The 23,449-nt window shown below is 41.3% G+C and overlaps 1 protein-coding gene across 1 annotated transcript in view; it reads right to left on the bottom strand.

Annotated features, from left to right (window-relative positions):
* LOC126262623 (neuronal acetylcholine receptor subunit alpha-10-like) overlaps positions 1-23,449 on the bottom strand; it is a 129,724-nt gene that overhangs the window by 21,816 nt on the left and 84,459 nt on the right. Inside the window, exon 7 of the mRNA XM_049959379.1 lies at positions 12,661-12,810. Within this exon, the coding sequence (XP_049815336.1) occupies positions 12,661-12,810 (150 nt within the window). The remainder of the gene's footprint in view (positions 1-12,660; positions 12,811-23,449) is intronic.

Genomic DNA, 23,449 nt, shown 5'->3' on the forward strand with positions numbered 1-23,449 from the left:
GAGACTTATCGGGAAAGCTAGAGTAAGACGGCGCAGAAGCGCAGCTCGTTTCGCTCCATAACGTTTTTCCAAGAGTCAGCGATAGTCAGTTCTCGATTGCGTGCTGGAAGTTTTTTTTCTGGAGATGAGGCGTTTATCTACATTCTAGAGCTTGAACAGCAACAATGTGCTCCATTTCTGCGTATGACGAAGCATTGTCAAGCCATGTGTATATATTTTTTTACATGCCTCCAACTTTAGCTATTAACTCGAATCCAGAAACCGCGTTAAGTTAAACAAATATAGCATCACTAAGGAATTGTGGATACGCCTTGGTGCAAAACACTTTTGTTCTGTTTATTGGCTTTCACTAACTAGTTTCAGCAACAATATCGTCATCATCAGTGGGCTTCTTCTGTGTTCTAAAACTTGCCAAATTAGCATTGCTATAAACATCAGATCTTACTACTTGAAATCGAGACTCATCTGACCAGGCCAAGATTTACCATTCGTCTAGGGTCCAACCGATATGGTTACGAGCCGAGGTGAGGCGCGGCAGCCGATGTCGTGCTGTTAGCAAAGGCGCTCGCGACGGTCGTCTGCTTCCATAGCCTATTGACGACATATTTCGCCTCACTGTCCTAACGGATGCGTTCTTCGTACGTCCGGTATTGATTTCTGCGTTTATTTCATGCAGTGTTGCTTGTCTGTTAGCACTGACAGCTCTACGCAAACGCTGCTGCTCTCGATCGATAAGTAAAGGCCGTCGGCTTCTGCATTGTCCGTGGTCAGAGGTAATCCCCGAAACTTGGTATACTCGACACACTCTTGACACTTTTTTTTTGGTCATCAGTCTACTGACTGGTTTGATGCGGCCCGCCACGAATTCCTTTCCTGTGCTAACCTCTTCATCTCAGAGTAGCACTTGCAACCTACGTCCTCAATTATTTGCTTGACGTATTCCAATCTCTGTCTTCCTCTACAGTTTTTGCCCTCTACAGCTCCCTCTAGTACCATGGAAGTCATTCCCTCATGTCTTAGCAGATGTCCTATCATCCTGTCCCTTCTCCTTATCAGTGTTTTCCACATATTCCTTTCCTCTCCGATTCTGCGTAGAACCTCCTCATTCCTTACCTTATCAGTCCGCCTAATTTTCAACATTCGTCTATAGCACCACATCTCAAATGCTTCGATTCTCTTCTGTTCCGGTTTTCCCACAGTCCATGTTTCACTACTATACAATGCTGTACTCCAGACGTACATCCTCAGAAATTTCTTCCTCAAATTAAGGCCGGTATTTGATATTAGTAGACTTCTCTTGGCCAGAAATGCCTTTTTTGCCATAGCGAGTCTGCTTTTGATGTCCTCCTTGCTCCGTCCGTCATTGGTTATTTTACTGCCTAGGTAGCAGAATTCCTTAACTTCAATCCTGATGTTAAGTTTCTCGCTGTTCTTATTTCTACTACTTCTTAGCTTCGTCTTTCTCCGATTTACTCTCAAACCATACTGTGTACTCATTAGTCTATTCATTCCGTTCAGCAGATCATTTAATTCTTCTTCACTTTCACTCAGGATAGCAATGTCATCAGCGAATCGTATCATTGATATCCTTTCACCTTGTATTATAATTCCACTCCTGAACCTTTCTTTTATTTCCATCATTGCTTCCTCGATGTACAGATTGAAGAGTAGGGGCGAAAGGCTACAGCCTTGTCTTACACCCTTCCTAATACGAGCACTTCGTTCCTGATCGTCCACTCTTATTATTCCCTCTTGGTTGTTGTACATATTGTATATGACCCGTCTCTCCCTATAGCTTACCCCTACTTTTTTCAGAATCTCGAACAGTTTGCACCATTTTATATTGTCGAACGCTTTTTCCAGGTCGAAAAATCCTATGAAAGTGTCTTGATTTTTCTTTAGCCTTGCTTTCATTATTAGCCGTAACGTCAGAATTGCCTCTCTCGTCCCTTTACTTATCCTAAAGCCAAACTGATCGTCACCTAGCGCATTCTCAATTTTCTTTTCCATTCTTCTGTATATTATTCTTGTAAGCAGCTTCGACGCGTGAGCTGTTAAGCTGATTGTGCGATAATTCTCGCACTTGTCAGCTCTTGCCGTCTTTGGAATTGTGTGGATGATGCTTTTCCGAAAGTCAGATGGTATGTCACCAGACTCATATATTCTACACACCAACGTGAATAGTCGTTTTGTTGCCACTTCCCCCAATGATTTTAGAAATTCTGATGGAATGTTATTTATCCCTTCTGCCTTATTTGACCGTAAGTCCTCCAAAGCTCTTTTAAATTCCGATTCTAATACTGGGTCCCCTATCTCTTCTAAATCGACTCCTGTTTCTTCTCCTATCACACCAGACAAATCTTCACCCTCATAGAGGCTTTCAATGTATTCTTTCCACCTATCTGCTCTCTCCTCTGCATTTAACAGTGGAATTCCCGTTGCACTCTTAATGTTACCACCGTTGCTTTTTTTAATGTCACCAAAGGTTGTTTTGACTTTCCTGTATGCTGAGTCTGTCCTTCCGACAATCATATCTTTTTCGATGTCTTCACATTTTTCCTGCAGCCATTTCTTCTTAGCTTCCCTGCACTTCCTATTTATTTCATTCCTCAGCGACTTGTACTTCTGTATTCCTGATTTTCCCGGAACATCTTTGTACTTCCTCCTTTCTTGACACTATGGATCTCATAATATTGAATTCACTAACGGTTTCCGAAGTGCAACGCCTCACACGTCTAGCTCCAATTACCATTCCGCGTCCACAGTCTGTCGTGCGGCCATAATTACGTCGGAAAACTTTTCAAATGAACTACCTGAGTACAAACGACAACTCCACCAGTGCACTCTCCTTTTGTATCTTGTGTACGAGATACAGTTTTGACCGCCTTCTGTGTATGTGAATATCGCTACCCCGTGACTTTTGTCATCTCAGTGAATGAGAGCACGCATCACAGCACAATAGTAGCCATACTAGTAGGTCAGCAGTCAATTAACGGGCACGCACTGAAAACTTTGTACACTAACAAACTAATGCAATTAATCAGTTAAACAAACAACTACGTTTCTATTAGTGTTCTGGACAGAGGCACGCATAGACAAGGTCACTACCAGCATCACGAATGCTATCATCAGCAATTCACGGTGCAACAATTCCGCAACCCCAGAGATGCATCTACCATTTAAAACACTGGTTTCCAATGAAAGCGGTTCTGTCCACCCATGAAAACTAAAGGTTGAAATCTAATTATGCTCCCATTGGGCAGACTGTACTGTCCGCGAAGCAGCATCGGCTAATAGAATGCCAGCAAGCAATTTTTCTCGTTACTTTCAGTTAAATAAAAGTAACTCCCAAACAAAGCGCCCAGGTGAAAACCAAGAACATTACACAAAATTTGGAAAACTCCCTTTCAACCCTTCAAATTCACACAGAATTCAGTGTCGTTTTGATTCATTAAAATAACTCGCGTGTGGCGAGAGAGAGTTGTTACTGATTTTGGCCGGCCAGTGTCGCCGTGCGGTTCTAGGCGCTTCAGTCTGGAACCGCGTGACCAGTACGGTCGCAGGTTCGAATCCTGCCTCGGGCATGGATGTGTGTGATGTACTTAGGTTAGTTAGGTTTAAGTAGTTCTAAGTTCTAGGGGACTGATGACCACAGATGTTAAGTCCCATAGTGCTCAGAGCCATTTTGTTACTGATTTTCCGCCAGCAGCTTTAATGAAAGTGTTATACTAATCTTTTGGATTTGCAGCTCTTGTACTTTCTCGTGTTTGTAGTTAAAAGTTTTGGATGTAGGTTACGCCTTTTATGCAAAACCATTTTTTCTTGTTATCCAAACATGTTTCAGCACTTCCGTGCCGTCATCAGTGGTTTTTTTTATTGAACAACTGTAAAAAGTGAACATATTTTAGATTATAACTAATCAGACAAAATGAAGCCTAAAGACAGTTTTTGTTCGTTTCTTTTCTAATCTTGATTTTACATTATGTGGTTCTGCATGACCTTTTGTATGGTGTCCTACATTAATAGCTCATCATCTGCAAACTAATCGTTGTAAATGTGTATTTTATCAGTGAGGTCACACATACCTTGATTTTTGAAAACGTGATTTTGGTGAGGCAAAATGTTTTCCGTTTGTATTTTGATATTACTCACGTTTTGTAGTGACTGATCCTTCTTATTTCGTGTACTGATGGCATTGCAACACATATTAAACCTACTTTGTGTAATTTCGGTTTTATAAACGCCTTTTCAATTCACAAAAAGTGATGTACACGATGTTGTTGTGTGTTCTAACACCGTCTACGTTCATTTGTTCAAGAGTGAGTTTGGTGCGGAATTTGAATTTTGTTTACTTTTATATCGCTTTCTCTCTCTCTCTCTCTCTCTCTTTCTCTCACTGTGTGTGTGTGTGTGTGTGTGTGTGTGTGTGTGTGTGTGTGTGAGTGTATGTGTATTTGTGCGTGTGAGCTCCTTTAGCTGTATGTGTTGCTTTTCTGTGAAGTTCCTTTAATGTGTTAAATAATGTGCCTTTACAGAGTGTAGTGTATTATTCATTTAAAACTTGATTGCCTTCTGCTATTGCCTTCTGTATGCGGAAGTTTTCTTCTGTTGTTAGTTTGTGGTAAGGTTGTGATCAATAATATATGAACTCACATACAACACCTACCAGTCAGCATACAGACGACAAACATTCAGAAACTTTAAAAACCATTCTTTACCGGTTTTGCCACAGTCCATGATTCAATACTGTGTTCCAAACAGATATATGCAAACATTTCTTCGAGAAGTTAAGGCCTATATTTGATATTAGTAGACGTGTTTCTTTGTTTGTTATGTGTTAGTTTGCTGTAAATGTAACAGAATTCCTTAACTTCGTCTGCTTCGTGGTCACTAATTTTGATGTTACATTTCTCGGTAACCTGATACCTGCTATTCCTCATTACTTTCGTCTGTCTTTGATTTACTCTATAAGTATATTCTGCACTCATTAGATTGTCCACTCCATTCAACACGTCTTGTAATTTCTCCTCTCTTTCACTGAGGATAGCAATGTAATCAGCAAATCTTTTCATTGACATTCTTTCACCTAGAAATTTAATTCCACTCTTTACCATTCCTTTATTTCCGTCACTGCTTCTTTGATGTATCTACATCTACATCATACTCCGAAAGCCACCAAATGGTGTGTGGCGGAGGGCACTTTCGGTAACACTATCTAATCCCTCCAACCCTGTTCCACTCTCAAATAGTGCGTAGGAAGAATGATTGTCGGTGAGCCTCTGAATTGGCTCTGATTTCTTCCTCGTGGTCAATACGCGAGATGTATGTGGGGGGAAATAATATGTTGTCTGACTCCTCCTGAAAATTGCTGCCCCAAAATTTCAATAGTAAATCTCTGTGATGCAAAACGTCTCTCTTGGAACGTCTGCCAGTGGAGTTTGTTTAGAATTTACGTAACGCTCTCTCGCCAGCTAAACGATCCCGTGACGAAACGCGCCGCTCTTCGTTGGATCTTCCCTATCTCCTCTATCAGCCATACCTCATAGGGATCCCAGACAGATGAACAATATTCAAGAATCGGGCGAACAAGAGTCTTATAAGCCACTCCTTTCGTGATGAGTTACACTTCCTTAAGATTCTTCCGATGAATCTGAGTCTTGTGTCTGCATTTTCCACTATCTGTTTTATATGGTCATTCCACTTAAGGTCGCTCTGGATAGTTAGGCCTAGATATATTACGGCAGACGCTGTGTCCAGCTGTTTGTCATCAATAGTGTAGCTGTACGGTAGTGGATTTCTTTTCCTATGTATGCGCAATATGTTACATTTTATTTACGTTCGGAGTCAATTGCCAGAGTCTTGGACTTAACAGTATGGTCGAGACTGTCATAACATTTTAACCTGGGTACCTCATTCTTGTTTTCCATTCATAGTGTTCTATCTTGGTCCTTGTACATATTGTATAGCACCCGTCTTTCCTTCTCGATTACTTCGCATTGTTTCTGCAGTCATTTCATTCCTTGAACTTAAGTGAGACATTGCTGCACTGCTGTCTTTCATTGAAATTTTTTGTACTTGCTTCTATCATCGATCAATGGTAGTGTTTCTTCAGTTATCCGAGGTTTCTTCTCAGTTACCTTCCTTCTACCTACATTTTCCTTTCCAGTTTCTGTGATTACCGTTTTTTGAGGTGCTTATTCCTCATCAACTGAACAGTCTACTGTGATATTCCTTATCCACAGCCTCAGAGAACTTCAAACCCATTCCATCATTTATCAGTACTTCAGTATTCCATTTCTTTCCACACTGAGCCTTCTAGACAATTGTCAACTTTAGTATACTCTTTATCGTTATTACATTATAAAAAGGTAAAGGTATTGTAAGATAACTCCACCATAAAACAGTGAAACATTACTTAACAACTCTGCCAATGTTAAAACATAAATGAAAAACGCGAGACTAACAGTAATGATTTTTTTTTCTTTGATTGAACTAGACAAACGATGGAACATGTACAGCGATGCATAGTTCGAATATACAGACCATACACATTAATATAATTTGGAACTGTGATTTCTTAATAATGCGTGCCGCATATTAATCAAGAAAGCAATACACGCCTTATATTTACTGTTTTGAGTTTCATGGACTATAGAATTTAGTAAGGTTGAACAGAACAAAGTAACATCACCAATTTCGCAAAGTTGTCTACGACATGCTATGTACTCCGAAACGGAAGCAGGCAGGTTCGCCGAGTAAAGAATAAAATAGGAATATATACAGTAAAATTAAAAGTCACTATCGGTTTATTTACTGTCATTTTGTACAATCAACTTTCCTTTAATGCTTTTCTATGTTAACTTCACAGTCTTCCTGACAATTTATCTGAATCATGTAGGAAAAATAGCACTTTCCTTTCAATGCAAATTGCGTTCTTTTGCGTTAATGCCATTTTTACTTCAGACAGAACGTATCAAAACTCGAGCTTTTCCATGTGATAGAACATTGATCATTCTCATGAAATACAATGTGACACGAGTTCAATATTTGCCACGGCTTCTCATTTAAAATTCAGCTGATAATTCCTCCAGTTCAGCCTTTTCGAATACACTACTGGCCATTAAAATTGCTACACCAAGAAGAAATGCAGATCATAAACGGGTATTCATTGGACAAATATATTATACTAGTACTGACATGTGATTACATTTTCACGCAGTTTGGGTGCATAAATCCTGAGAAATCAGTACCCAGAACAACCACCTCTGGCCGTAATAACGGCCTTGATACGCCTGGGCATTGAGTCAAATAGAGCTTGGATGGCGTGTACATGTATAGCTGCCCATGCAGCTTCAACACGATACCACAGTTCATCAAGAGTAGTGACTGGCGTATTGTGACGAGCCAGTTGCTCGGCCCACCATTGACCAGACGTTTTCAATTGGTGAGAGATCTGGCGAATGTGCTGACCAGGGCAGCAGTCTAACATTTTCTGTATCCAGAAAGGCCCGTACAGGACCTGCAACATGCGGTCGTGCATTATCCTGCTGAAATGTAGGGTTTCGCAGGGATCGAATGAAGGGTAGAGCCACGGGTCGCAACACATCTGAAATGTAACGTCCACTGTTCAAAGTGCCGTCAACATGAACAAGAGGTGACCGAGACGTGTAACCAATGGCACCCCATACCATCACGCCAGGTGATGTGCCAGTATGGTGATGACGAATACACGCTTCCAATGTGTGTTCACCGCGATGCCGCCAAACACGGATGCGATCATCATGAAACTGTAAACAGAAACTGGATTCATCCGAAAAAAGTGACGTTTTGCCATTCGTGCATCCAGGTTAGTCGTTGAGTACACCATCGCAGGCGCTCCTGTCTGTGATGCAGCGTCAAGGGGAACCGCAGCAATGGTCTCCGAGCTGATAGTGCATGCTGCTGCAAACGTAGTCGAACTGTTCGTGCAGATGGATGTTGTCTTGCAAACGTCCCCATCTGGTGATTCAGGGATCGAGACGTGGCTGCACGATCCGTTACAGCCATGCGGATAAGATGCCTGTCATCTCGCCTGCTAGTGATACGAGGCCGTTGGGATCCAGCACGGCGTTCCGTATTACCCTCCTGAACCCACTGATTCCATATTCTGCTAACAGTCATTGGATCTCGACCAAGGCGAGCAGCAATGTCGCGATACGATAAACCGCAATCGCGATAAGCTACAATCCGACCTTTATCAAAGTCGGAAACGTGATGGTAGGCATTTCTCCTCCTTACACGAGGCATCGCAACAACGTTTCACCAGGCAATGCCGGTAAACTGCTGTTTGTGTATGAGAAATCGGCTGGAAACTATCCTCATGTCAGCACGTTGTATGTGTCGCCACCGGCGCCAACCTTGTGTGAATGTTCTGAAAAGCTAATCGTTTGCATATCACAGCATCCTCTTCCTGTGGGTTAAATTTCGCATCTTTAGCACGTCATCTTCGTGGTGTAGCAATTTTAATTTCCAGTAGTGTATGTCACCGTCGCAGCGACTTGGAACGTTCGTACTGAATTTAGCGCTACTCTTTCCTTTACTTAAACGTTCATAAATATTTAGTGGGGACGTTAGCTCTGAAAGTCATTGAGTTCTTTTAACTTGTCTGCCCCTTTTGAAACAAAGTGTCGCATTCATAAACGACTAGCGCAGACGTCATGGATACAGCTGCCGATACATCTACAAGATTGTTCTGCAAACGTCTACGTTTTAATTATTGCTACCCCAATTCACATATCATATCCGTGGCGCTAGCTCCCCTATTTTCCGACAGTTAGAAACGATCTGCCCATCTTTGAACATTTTCGGTGTCCTTCGTCGATCCTATCTGATGCGGATCCCACACCGTACAGCTGTACTCCAGAAGAGGGTGTACAACCGTAGTGCAGACAGCCTCTTCAGTAGACATGTTGCATTGTCTCAATATTCCGCCAATAAATCGTAGTCTTTGATTTAGCCACAACATTATCTGTGTGATCGTTCCACTTAAGTTATTAGTAACTGTAATCCCTAAGTATTCAGTTGAATTTACAGCCTATAGATTTGAGTGATATATCGTACAACCGAAATGTAGTGGATTCATTTTGGTATTCATGTGGATGACTTCACGCTTTTCATTATTTAGAGTCAACTTCCACTTTGCGCACTGCACATATATCTTGTCTAAATCCTTTTGCAATTTGTTTTGATCACCTGATGACTTTATAAGACCGCAAATGACAACATCATCTGCAATGAATCTAAGAGTGCTTCTCAGGTTGTCTCCTAAATCATTTATGTCGATGAGGAACAGGAGAGAGCCTAAAACGCTTCCTTGGGGAACGCCAGATTTTACTTGTGTTTTTCTCGTTGACGCTGAGTCAGTTACTACAAACCATGACCTTTCTGAGAGGAAACCACGAATCCAATCGCACAACTGAGACGATTGTCCACAGACACGCTATTTGATTAGAAGCCGTTTCTGAGGTATGCTGTCAAAAGCCTTTTGTAAATCTAAAAACATGGAATAAATTTGACGTCCACTGTCAGTAGCATTCATTACTTTGTGAGAATAAACAGCTAGTCGTGTTTCACAAGAAGAATATTTTTCTGAACCCATGCTGTGTGTCAATAGATCGTTACCTCGGAGGTAATTCATTATCTTCAAACAAAGAGTACGTTCCAAAATACACTCATGCTAATAAATTAAGGACAATTGCAAAACGTGGTGTCATACAACGTGGCACTACACAAAACTGGGGCTAATAGCATAGGCACATAGGGATCACACACACACATATCTGTAAGTCCACGGTATTGGTGATAAGTTGAGAAAACCGTCTCAAAACCCATCTGCTACAAAACGCCACTGTTTCCTGCGCATGTACCCCGACGTCAATATGGGATATGATCACCATGCACACGTACACAGGCCGCACAACGGGTTGGCATACTCTGGATCAGGTGGTCGAGCAGCTGCTGGGGTATAGCCTCCCATTCTTGCACCAGTGCCTGTCGGAGCTCCTAAAGTGTTGTAGGGAAGACGTGCAGCGGTACGCCGACCGAGAGCATCCCAGACGTACTCGATGAGGTTTAGGTCTGGAGAACAGGCAGACCACTCCATTCGCCTGATATCTTCTGTTTCAAGGTACTCCTCCACGATGGCAGCTCTGTGGAGCCGTGCGTTATCGTCCATCAGGAGGAAGCTGGGATCCACTGATCCCCTGGAAAGGCGGACACACGAATGCAAAATGACGTCCCGATACACATGACCTGTTACAGTTCCTCTGTCAATGACATGCAGGGGTGTACGTGCACCAATCATAATCCCACTCCACACCATCAAACCACGACCTCCATACAGGTCCCTTTCAAGAACATTAAGGGGTTGGTATCTGGTTCCTAGTTCACGCCAGATGAAAACCCGGCGTGAATCACTGTTCAGACTATACCTGGATCCGTCCGTGAACATAAACTGGGACCACTGTTCCAATGACTATGTACTATGTTCTTGACACCAGGCTTTACGGGCTCTCCTGTGACCAGGGATCAGTGGAAAACACATTGCAGGTCTCCGGGTGAATTAACCAGCCTGTTCAGTCGTCTGTAGACTGTGTGTCTGGAGGCAACTGTTCCAGTGGCTGCGGTAAGGTCCCAAGCAAGGCTACCTGCAGTACTCCGTGGCCGTCTGCGGGCACTGATGGTGAGATATCGGTCTTCTTGTGGTATTGTACATTGTGGACGTCCCTACTGTAGCGCCTGGACACGTTTCCTGTCTGCTGGAACCGTTGCCATAGTCTTGAGATCACGCTTTGTGGCACATGGAGGGCCCTTACTACGACCTGCTGTGTTTGACCAGCCTCCAGTCGCCCTATTATTCTACCCCTCGTAACGTCATCACTATGTGTTCTTTGAGTCATTTTCAACACACAGTCACCATTAGCACGTCTGAAAACGTCTGCACACTTAGTCGCTGCACCGTACTCTGACATGCACCAACACACCTCTGTGTATGTGGACTGCTCGCAGCGCCACCGTGCAACGACCGCATGTCAGATGCACCGCATGCTCATACCCCGAGGTGATTTAAACCCTCAAACCACCCACCAGAGCATTGTTTCAACATACATCAGCATGATCCTTAATTTATGAGCATGAGTGTACTTCTGCAATGCGCCGTTGGTAATACCGACCGGTAATTCAACGGATTACTCCTATTTATGTGCTTGAGTATTGGTGTGATCTGTGCAACTTACCTGTCGTCTGGTACGGATCTTCCTTTACGCCTGCAACTGTGTATGACTGCTAAGTATGGGGCCATCAGCATAATCTCAAACGAGCCTTATTGATACGCTATCTGGTACGGAAGACTTTCTTTTATTAAGTGTTTTAAGCTGCTTCTTTACACGGTAGATATCGACTTCTAACAAGGGAACCTCCCCATCGCACCCCCCTCAGATTTAGTTATAAGTTGGCACAGTGGATAGGCCTTGAAAAACTGAACACAGATCAATCGAGAAAACAGGAAGAAGTTGTGTGCAACTATGAAAAAAAATAAGCAATATATACAAACTGAGTAGTCTACGCGCAAGATAGGCAGCAACATGGATAGTGTGATCTGGGGAGCGCCGTGGTCCCGTGGTTAGCGTGAGCAGCTGCGGAACGAGAGGTCCTTGTTTCAAGTCTTCCCCCGAGTGAAAAGTTTATTTTCAGACAATTATTATCTGTCCGTCCGTCCGTCCGATGGATTTGACGGTCTACAGACGGAAAAATTTGAAAACGTTAAAAACATATGTTTTGAGAGAGAACAGGGAAAACTGTGCGACTGTGAAACTGTTGCATTCATTTGTTGCAGTTTATGTGACAAACTCTTATGTTTTCATCACTTTTTTGGGAGTGATTATCACATCCACAAGAAAACCTAAATCGGGCAAGGAAGAAGAATCTTTTTACCCAGTCGCCAAGTGTACAAGTTAGGTGGGTCGACAACATATTCCTGTCTTGTGACGCACATGCCGTCACGTGTCGTATAGAATATATCAGACGTGTTTTCCTGTGGAGAAATCGGTTGACCTATGACCTTGCGATCAAATGTTTTCGGTTCCCATTGGAGAGGCACGTGCTTTCGTCTACTAATCGCACGGTTTTGCGGTGCGATTGCAAAACACAGACACTAAAACTTATTACAGTGAACAGAGACGTAAATGAACGAACGGACAGATCATAACTTTATGAAAATAAAGAAACTAAACATTTCACTCGAGGAAAGACTTGAACCAAGGACCTCTTGTTTCGCAGCTCCTCACGCTAACCACGGGACCACGGCGCTCTTGAGCTCACACTCTCCTTGTTGTTGCCTATCTTGCGCATGGACTACTCAGTTCGTATGTTTTCATTATTTTTTTCATAGTTACACACAACTTCTTCCTGTGTTCTCGATTGATCTGTGTTCAGTTTTTCAAGGCCTATCCACTGTGCCAACTTATAACTAAATCTGAGGGGGGTGCGATGGGGAGGATCCCTTGTAAGTTACTCATTTGGCAGCTATTCTTGATTCGAATTCTGGAATATTCTTTGTCTTCTTTGACGAAAAGTCTTTAGGGGTGCTGTCATCAGTATACTGAGTGAGCAGCGAGTACTTACCGACTAGTGGGACGGTGATCTGGTAGGAGAAGTTGTGGTAGAGGTCGGTGAGGGAGAGGCACTGAGCCGCCATGAGGCACAGCCCCACCGAGAAGCGCTCCGCCTCCCAGGGTGGCAGCAGCAGCATCGCCAGCGTGGCCAGGCACAGCACTGCAACAACACCACGCCGCCTGCGTCACACACTGGCTTACGTTAGGACGCGTTGCCAACGGACTCGTACGTGAGCTGCAGAAACTTAACACACGTCCAAATCAGCGGTGCAACTGCTATGAGGGGAGATCAAAAAGTAAGTTACACCCTACGACTTATCTTAGAAAACAGATCAAGGAAAGGCAAACCTACGTTTCTAGCACTTGTAGACTTAGAGAAAGGTTTTGACAATGTTCATTGGAATACTCTCTTTCAAATTCTGAAGGTGGCAGGGGTAAAATACAGGGAGCGAAAGGCTATTTACAATTTGTACAGAAACCAGATGTCAGTTATAAGAGTCGAGGGACATGAAAGGGAAGCAGTGGTTGGGAAGGGAGTCAGACAGGGTTGTAGCCTATCCCCGATGTTATTCAATCTGTATATTGAGCAAGCAGTAAAGAAAACAAAACAACAATTCGGAGGAGGAATTGAAATCCATGGAGAAGAAATAAAAACTTTGAGGTTCGCCGATGACATTGTAATTCTGTCACAGACGGCAAAGGACTTGGACGAGCAGTTGAACGGAATGGACAGTGTCTTGAAAGGATGATATAAGACGAACGTCAACAAAAGCAAAACGAGGATAATGGAATGTAGTCGAATTAAATCGGGTGATGCTCAGGGAGTTAGATTAGGAAATGAGAAGCTTAAAGTAGTAAATGAGTTTTGCTATTTGGGGAGCAAAATAACTGATGATGGTCGAAGTAGAGAGGATATAACATGTAGACTGGCAATGGCAAGGAAAGAGTTTCTGAAGAATAGAAATTTGTTAACATCGAGTATAGATTTAAGTGTCAGGAAGTCGTTTCTGAAAGTATTTGTATGGAGTGTAGCCATGTATTGAAGTGAAACATGGACGATAAATAGTTTGGACATGAAGAGAATAGAAGCTTTCGGAATGTGGTCTACAGAAGAATGCTGAATATTAGATGGGTAGATGACATAACTAGTGAGGAGGTATTGAACAGAATTGGGGAGAAGAGGAGCTTGTGGTACAACTTGACTAGAAGAAGGGATCTGTTGGTAGGACATGTTCTGAGGCATCAAGGGATCACCAATTTAGTATTGGACGGCAGCGTGGAGGGTAAAAATCGTAGAGGGAGACCAAGAGATGAATACACTGAACAGATTCAGAGGGACGTAGGTTGCAATGGGTAGCGGGAGATGTAGAAGCTTGCAGAGGATAGAGTAGCACGGACAGCTGCATCAAACCAGTCTCAGGACTGAAGACCACAACACAACGCTTTATTAAGGCACACGAAGTAGCTTTTATTGAATGCTGCACTACACTTCAAAGTGACACACATACATGACGCTATTTTCCAATATAATCACTAAGTTTCTAAACAACGACTGGAACATTCTACCGACTGTACAATTCCACAACGATAGAGATACTCACCTTGGTCGGAGAGCCATTCGCGAACAAGTCGTGAACGTTCTCTGTCGTCCAAAAACCTGCCATAGCTAGTAATCGACTCCTTAATTGCCTGGACATTCTCGTCAGTAGTCCAAGTGCAGGGGTTCGGCAAATAAAAATATGTAAACACTGTGAGAAATGCTTGCTTCGCCATGAATGCAGATGGTAGCCAAGAGTGAAGGTTGCGCTGTATTGAGCACAACTGGCGCCTAACTGTGTAGTGTCGTCAATACGGTGCAAGTGTCAGTCGAGGTGAGAACAGTGTTCCGTGTACTTCTGAGAGCACTGTGTCGAAGCCAAGTGTATTCGAACATGGGCAAAATGTGGGTGCTCGCATGGTAGCCGCTTCCGTGATCAAGGCAGCCCCGAAGTGACAGGTGCTTCAAGAGGCACCATGTCAGAGATTTACGCCGCATTCAAGAAAAGCGGAAAAACATCACCCGTTAAGTCACTACGCGGACGAAAGTGTATGTTGAGTCACTGTGACGGATGGTCATCAAGGAGGATTACCACGAGCAATAATCTGACAACAGCTGAAAAAGTCATAGTAGAAGTGAATGTCGCAAACGCGAACCCTGTCAGCACCAAAACAGCACGAAGGCAGCCCCAGAAGCAGGGAACTGCAGCGTCAGCTGGAATTCTAGAACCGCTCGTCAGTGTTGCAAATGCTCGCAACAGGAAAACATCGCGACGAAGCCCTAAGATCTGCACTATGGAGCAATGGAACGAAGTCATTTGGTTCGATGAGTCTTGTTTCACACTATTTCCCATTTCTCGCAGAACTTACATCCCAGAGTGAAACCTGGTTGGGGTTCGATGATGATTTGAGCAGCCATATCGCGGTATTCCACAGGTCCCATGCTTACCCCGCGTTACTACCCATTTCCAGACGACTGTAAGCTACTTTGAATGCCAATGTATCTCCTACATCGTATGGTGGTTTGTTGTATCCTTGTCCACCCCTTAGTACGTTTACTGGCAGACGAAATTCTGAAGCATAGTCCAATGATTTTGATTTAAATCATAGTTACGAATAAAATTCAGATTCATCCACTGTAACTCGAATAAAGAGCACGGAGGATTATTTAGATGTTGCTCCTCTTCAGTAGCCGTAGTATTTTTTTTTTTTTTTGTATTTCTTGTTTGTTTTTGGGCGAACTGAGAAACTCATCTGCGATTCACTTTTTTTCCCCCCTTCATCCGTCGTTATCCTATAAAGATTATGACGACATGTGACACTCCATTCTTCTGATCATTCTGGTTTTACAAACAATTTTTTTGCGACTACTTTCATTGCTGTGCAAAGTTCCAAATCAAAGAAGAGAAGGGCCTCGAAAACTCGCTAAGAAATGTGCCCGGTGGGTGCGTGCGATTCAAATCCGATTTGTGCTTCTCCTAACACAAAAGGAGAAGCAATTGTCAATCAGCACGTTCAAAAAGGAACATAAAACACTGGCAGAATTGTCTCTATTGTCTGAACGATGTCTTGTAATGCGCCAAAATTTGCGTTGCGCTAAATTGGCATTGTTAGTAGGTTTCGCCACATCTTATTATCAAAATTTGCTCTTATGAAAGAAACCAGAGTTTAATTAGATGTTTTGAAAAGTGTTCTTATGTGTATTTTTGTAAAACGTAGAGATTGTCGCCTGAGAATATCTCAGGCGACAATTTATATCAGAATCCGGTCAAAGTCAGCGAGTTTACTACGCACGGATGGCTGCAGAGTTGATGCTTGCGGCAAAGATAACATCTGCGGCGCAGGTACCTACCGCAAGACCCTAACGACAGCCACAAAGAAAAGGTAACTGCTGTTAAAAAGGAGAATTTGCGTGCTATGTTTGTTCATCGTAAATGGTTCTTGGGTTTTCCCATGAGAAATTCAGTTAATCGTTGTTGATTGGTAGCCGAACTAAGATCAATCCGAGTCGAAATTAGGCTAGGGAGTAGTTGAGTCAAACGCTGAAGTCGTTTAGGATAATTCCATGAGATTGTTAGCAGCTTGTTTCAAAGATATTTACACCGATATGTGATAATTTTAATCCCACTTTGTTGGTGCGTAAAGCGTCAGGTGATTGATTTGTGTGGGAACTTGGAATTTTGCGTGAGGTAGCAGTAGTGGCTGCGGTACATTCTAGTTCAGCAATGGTTTTTCCAGGTGGGTGAGCTTATCCAAAAGAGTTACTGAACGAATTGTAGCTTGAAAGCCACGTGTTTACAGGCGATCCATATCTCGACCAGATTGGAGATTTTCTGTTTTCGAGAAAAGTGACGTTACCACGTGAAGTGTTTATCCATTACCTGCACTTGCCTCTGGTTTGCAAGAAGACTGGTATAAGCTGCTTTGGTGTAAGCTGTTTTGAATGCCAGTGGATCTCCTACATCGTATGGTAATGTGTTGTATTTTTGTCCACCCCCTGGAGATGGCTTTCATATTAACCACGTCTGTGCGGCTTTGGTCAGATTGTTAAGACCATTTCACAAACGCAACGTTGCATTTGGTCGATGTAACGTGAGAATATGCAGGCAGTTTAAAAGTTTTACCCACATGAATCGTGCCGTTCTTTGTACTTCAGTTCTGGAGTACGTTTCAAGTTGCCACGACATTTCACTCCCACACTGTGGTGCAACATCACAGTGTCTGGAGGAAATATAGAACATACACTGTCCTTTGACAATGGGCAATGCACCACTCTTGTTGCGCAATGGTCTTGGCATGGGACGACATGTGGAATTTGCTTCGTGAAGCCCCCTCGTATATATGACAATACCTAGTTTTGGATAGTTAGATATCAATGTCATCAAGTATTCAGGGCGAATCGGTTGAAACGTAACACCCCATTTATAGGGTCAACATATGGAAACAACCTTCTTGTTCTTTCCTGGGATTATTCCATATCTTCACGGGGTGGCTTTGTACATCTATATCTGCATCGATATACATACTCCGCTAGCCACCGTACGGCGCGTGGTGGAGGACACCCTTTACCACAAGTAGTCGCTTCCTTTCCTGTTCCACTAGCGACCAGGACAAAACGACTGTCTGCATACCTTCGTATGAGCCCTAATTTCTCATATCTTATCTTCGCGGTCCCTATGCGAAATGTAAGTTGGCAGTCTCTAAACTTTCTCAGCAGTTTTCGTCAAAATGAATGTCTTCTTCCCTTGAGCTCCGGAAGCATTTCCGTAACACTTGAATGCTGATCGAACCTACGGGTAACAAACCTAGCACGTCGCCTCTGAATTGCTTTGATGTCTTCTTTCAATCTGACCTGTTGAGGATCGCAAATACACGAACAGTATGCAAGAACAGGTCGCACTAGCGTCGTATATGCGGTCTCCTTTACAGATTAACCACAGTTTCCTAAAATTCTCCCAATAAACCCAAGTTGATCATTCGTCTTCCCTACCACAATCCTCACATAGTCGTTCCATTTCATATCGCTTCTCAACGTTACGAACAATATTTAAACGACGTGACTGTGTCGGGCAGGACATTACTAATACTGTATCCGAACACTACTGGTTTCTTTTCCCTACTCATCCGCATTAACTTACATTTTCCACATTAAGAGCCAGCTGCCATTTATCATGTAATATTTCTGGCTTAGTCATCCATCATAGTAGGCTCCAAGAAGCTCTTCCCAGAGCAGTGGAGATGCAAGCAGTATATAGATGACGAAATTTGGTGTGAGGTACCTATGACAGATGTTAGATTTGGTACCATTCCCGTGAGAAAGACCGCCTGCATAATGCTACAGCTCTGTGATTGGCTGCTGTGTTCGGAGCAAGGGTGCCAAACCGTTTAAGTATAGTTATTATTATTAGTTAAACTACTCATTGGAATGACTTCACTTTTTAATATAAATATCTCTCAACAGCTATCAATCAGTCATTTTACAATTATTAAAAACAATTTAAATCAAAAACAAATGACTGACGAAATTACAGACGAAGCACTTCGGGAGCGTTCGGGTCGCGCCTTTTCTGGTATAGCGCGCGAAGTGTTTCGGACTGTTCGTCACCCTGGATTAGGCAATCAAGAAGAGCAGACATGTTGTCTGTCGTAGGATGTGTTTTCAATTTTTTATTTAAGTTCCTGTTCGTCACTCTGGATTAGGCAGTCGAGAAGAACAGACATATTGTCTCTCGCAGGATGTGTTTGCCAGTATTCAGTATTAAAAGATTCATTCCGGTAGTCATGAGGCACAGACACGTGCCACAAATAGTATAAAGATACATTTTCGCAAATATTGTGTTTGATCATGTACTTTGCTGTATCAGAAGGTGTTGTATTAAGATCATGTAGTCTTCTCATGTGGCTATATTAAAATACTCGAGTGTAGTATAAAGACACATTTTCGTAAATATTGTGTTTGATCATGTACTTTGCTGTATCAGAAGGTGTTGTATTAAGATCATGTAGTCTTCTCATGTGGCTATATTAAAATACTCGAGTGTAGTATAAAGAAACATTTTCGTAAATATTGTGTTTGATCATATACTTTGCTGTATCAGAAGGTGTTGTATTAATATCATGTAGTCTTCTCATGTGGCTATATTAAAATACTCGAGTGTAGTATAAAGAAACATTTCCGTAAATATTGTGTTTGATCATGTACTTTGCTGTATCAGAAGGTGTTGTATTAAGATCATGTAGTCTTCTCATGTGGCTATATTAAAATACTCGAGTGTAGTATAAAGAAACATTTTCGTAAATATTGTGTTTGATCATGTACTTTGCTGTATCAGAAGGTGTTGTATTAAGATCATGTAGTCTTCTCATGTGGCTATATTAAAATACTCGAGTGTAGTATAAAGAAACATTTTCGTAAATATTGTGTTTGATCATATACTTTGCTGTATCAGAAGGTGTTGTATTAATATCATGTAGTCTTCTCATGTGGCTATATTAAAATACTCGAGTGTAGTATAAAGAAACATTTTCGTAAATATTGTGTTTGATCATGTACTTTGCAGTATCAGAAGGTGTTGTATTAAGATCATGTAGTCTTCTCATGTGGCTATATTAAAATACTCGAGTGTAGTATAAAGAAACATTTTCGTAAATATTGTGTTTGATCATGTACTTTGCAGTATCAGAAGGTGTTGTATTAAGATCATGTAGTCTTCTCATGTGGCTATATTAAAATACTCGAGTGTAGTATAAAGAAACATTTTCGTAAATATTGTGTTTGATCATGTACTTTGCTGTATCAGAAGGTGTTGTATTAAGATCATGTAGTCTTCTCATGTGGCTATATTAAAATACTCGAGTGTAGTATAAAGAAACATTTTCGTAAATATTGTGTTTGATCATGTACTTTGCTGTATCAGAAGGTGTTGTATTAAGATCATGTAGTCTTCTCATGTGGCTATATTAAAATACTCGAGTGTAGTATAAAGAAACATTTTCGTAAATATTGTGTTTGATCATGTACTTTGCTGTATCAGAAGGTGTTGTATTAAGATCATGTAGTCTTCTCATGTGGCTATATTAAAATACTCGAGTGTAGTATAAAGAAACATTTTCGTAAATATTGTGTTTGATCATGTACTTTGCTGTATCAGAAGGTGTTGTATTAAGATCATGTAGTCTTCTCATGTGGCTATATTAAAATACTCGAGTGTAGTATAAAGAAACATTTTCGTAAATATTGTGTTTGATCATGTACTTTGCTGTATCAGAAGGTGTTGTATTAAGATCATGTAGTCTTCTCATGTGGCTATATTAAAACACTCGAGTGTAGTATAAAGAAACATTTTCGTAAATATTGTGTTTGATCATATACTTTGCTGTATCAGAAGGTGTTGTATTAAGATCATGTAGTCTTCTCATGTGGCTATATTAAAATACTCGAGTGTAGTATAAAGAAACATTTTCGTAAATATTGTGTTTGATCATGTACTTTGCTGTATCAGAAGGTGTTGTATTAAGATCATGTAGTCTTCTCATGTGGCTATATTAAAATACTCGAGTGTAGTATAAAGAAACATTTTCGTAAATATTGTGTTTGATCATGTACTTTGCTGTATCAGAAGGTGTTGTATTAAGATCATGTAGTCTTCTCATGTGGCTATATTAAAATACTCGAGTGTAGTATAAAGAAACATTTTCGTAAATATTGTGTTTGATCATGTACTTTGCTGTATCAGAAGGTGTTGTATTAAGATCATGTAGTCTTCTCATGTGGCTATATTAAAATACTCGAGTGTAGTATAAAGAAACATTTTCGTAAATATTGTGTTTGATCATATACTTTGCTGTATCAGAAGGTGTTGTATTAATATCATGTAGTCTTCTCATGTGGCTATATTAAAATACTCGAGTGTAGTATAAAGAAACATTTCCGTAAATATTGTGTTTGATCATGTACTTTGCTGTATCAGAAGGTGTTGTATTAAGATCATGTAGTCTTCTCATGTGGCTATATTAAAATACTCGAGTGTAGTATAAAGAAACATTTTCGTAAATATTGTGTTTGATCATGTACTTTGCTGTATCAGAAGGTGTTGTATTAAGATCATGTAGTCTTCTCATGTGGCTATATTAAAATACTCGAGTGTAGTATAAAGAAACATTTTCGTAAATATTGTGTTTGATCATATACTTTGCTGTATCAGAAGGTGTTGTATTAATATCATGTAGTCTTCTCATGTGGCTATATTAAAATACTCGAGTGTAGTATAAAGAAACATTTTCGTAAATATTGTGTTTGATCATGTACTTTGCAGTATCAGAAGGTGTTGTATTAAGATCATGTAGTCTTCTCATGTGGCTATATTAAAATACTCGAGTGTAGTATAAAGAAACATTTTCGTAAATATTGTGTTTGATCATGTACTTTGCTGTATCAGAAGGTGTTGTATTAAGATCATGTAGTCTTCTCATGTGGCTATATTAAAATACTCGAGTGTAGTATAAAGAAACATTTTCGTAAATATTGTGTTTGATCATGTACTTTGCTGTATCAGAAGGTGTTGTATTAAGATCATGTAGTCTTCTCATGTGGCTATATTAAAATACTCGAGTGTAGTATAAAGAAACATTTTCGTAAATATTGTGTTTGATCATGTACTTTGCTGTATCAGAAGGTGTTGTATTAAGATCATGTAGTCTTCTCATGTGGCTATATTAAAATACTCGAGTGTAGTATAAAGAAACATTTTCGTAAATATTGTGTTTGATCATGTACTTTGCTGTATCAGAAGGTGTTGTATTAAGATCATGTAGTCTTCTCATGTGGCTATATTAAAATACTCGAGTGTAGTATAAAGAAACATTTTCGTAAATATTGTGTTTGATCATGTACTTTGCTGTATCAGAAGGTGTTGTATTAAGATCATGTAGTCTTCTCATGTGGCTATATTAAAATACTCGAGTGTAGTATAAAGAAACATTTTCGTAAATATTGTGTTTGATCATATACTTTGCTGTATCAGAAGGTGTTGTATTAATATCATGTAGTCTTCTCATGTGGCTATATTAAAATACTCGAGTGTAGTATAAAGACACATTTTCGTAAATATTGTGTTTGATCATGTACTTTGCTGTATCAGAAGGTGTTGTATTAAGATCATGTAGTCTTCTCATGTGGCTATATTAAAATACTCGAGTGTAGTATAAAGAAACATTTTCGTAAATATTGTGTTTGATCATGTACTTTGCTGTATCAGAAGGTGTTGTATTAAGATCATGTAGTCTTCTCATGTGGCTATATTAAAATACTCGAGTGTAGTATAAAGAAACATTTTCGTAAATATTGTGTTTGATCATATACTTTGCTGTATCAGAAGGTGTTGTATTAATATCATGTAGTCTTCTCATGTGGCTATATTAAAATACTCGAGTGTAGTATAAAGAAACATTTGCGTAAATATTGTGTTTGATCATGTACTTTGCTGTATCAGAAGGTGTTGTATTAAGGTCATGTAGTCTTCTCATGTGGCTATATTAAAATACTCGAGTGGCATCCCAAAGAAGTGATACATTATTTCAGAACAGAACCTCGCTAAAAGCCAGTTTCAGCCTCAAGATACAGAGCCTACGACCTGCGTACTGTTTTCTGCGCCGGGGACATCAGCTTGAAGGCAGCAGGTTAGTGAGCTATAACAGAACCTTCGTATTCCACACAGTGCAGTGGAAACAACTCGGCGCCTCACGTGTACTGCATGCAAGAACAAATGTGCTCAGTGACACGTCATCTGCAGTAATGCAGAGGAGGTAAAGGAGGATGATCGTTATTAACACCAACAATGAATTCATTCTTCCTTTCTTGCCGTAATCACACCAACTACAAATTTTGTCTAGGTCGTCTTGTATCAACCCACGTCACTTATCTTCGACAGCTTCCTGTACACCACAGCATCATCAGCGAACAACCGCAGATTGCTTCCCATCTGTCTGCCATATCATTTACGTATACAGAAAATTGTAATGGTGCTACCACACTTCACTAGGTCCACTCCTGATGTTACCCCTGTCTCCGATGAACACTCGCCGTCGAGGACAACATGCAGGGTTATATTACTTAAGAAGCCTTCACATATCTGGGAGCCTATTCTGCGTGCACGTACTTTCGTTAACCTGTGTTTGGCTGTGTTAGTGGTAGACGGTGGTAGGATGTCCTCCCCGCCGTCACCTTGCCATCCCCTCCCCCCCCCCCTCCTCGTCCCCTCCCCCTCTTCCGAGAGGGAATTTGTGACTCCTTCTGTCCGCGTCTAGTATTATCCCATACTCGAAGTGTTTTCGAATCGTATAACTGAGGTTTGACGTGGGTACCACCTCGGCATTCACCTAGTCGGAGAAGGAAAACATGAAGCCTGGCCAGCCCACCGGGAAGATACGATACGGGTTCGGCGTACGAGGTCGGCGCCCCTCGCCGAATCTCAGACAGCCGTGCGCGTTGGGACGCAAGTCAAGATATCAACTTGATGTTTAAAAAATAATAATAATAATATGCAGAGGGGCCAGTACTTGTGATTTTGTTTCATGTTAAATCCTCTCTACTCTTCTAAGACTGTTACCACGTAAGACTGTTACCACGATATTTATTAATATTGGCGTTGAAACGTTTTACCGCAGCGTCCGAGAAATGTACTAAAATTGAAAGGCAAGGCGACCGGAGTTGCTTCGCCTAGTGTTGCTAATATGCCAGGCTCCGTCGTTGTACCGAGCCTCTC

Source organism: Schistocerca nitens, chromosome 6 (assembly GCF_023898315.1).
Source record: "Schistocerca nitens isolate TAMUIC-IGC-003100 chromosome 6, iqSchNite1.1, whole genome shotgun sequence".
Lineage (NCBI taxonomy): Eukaryota > Metazoa > Arthropoda > Insecta > Orthoptera > Acrididae > Schistocerca > Schistocerca nitens.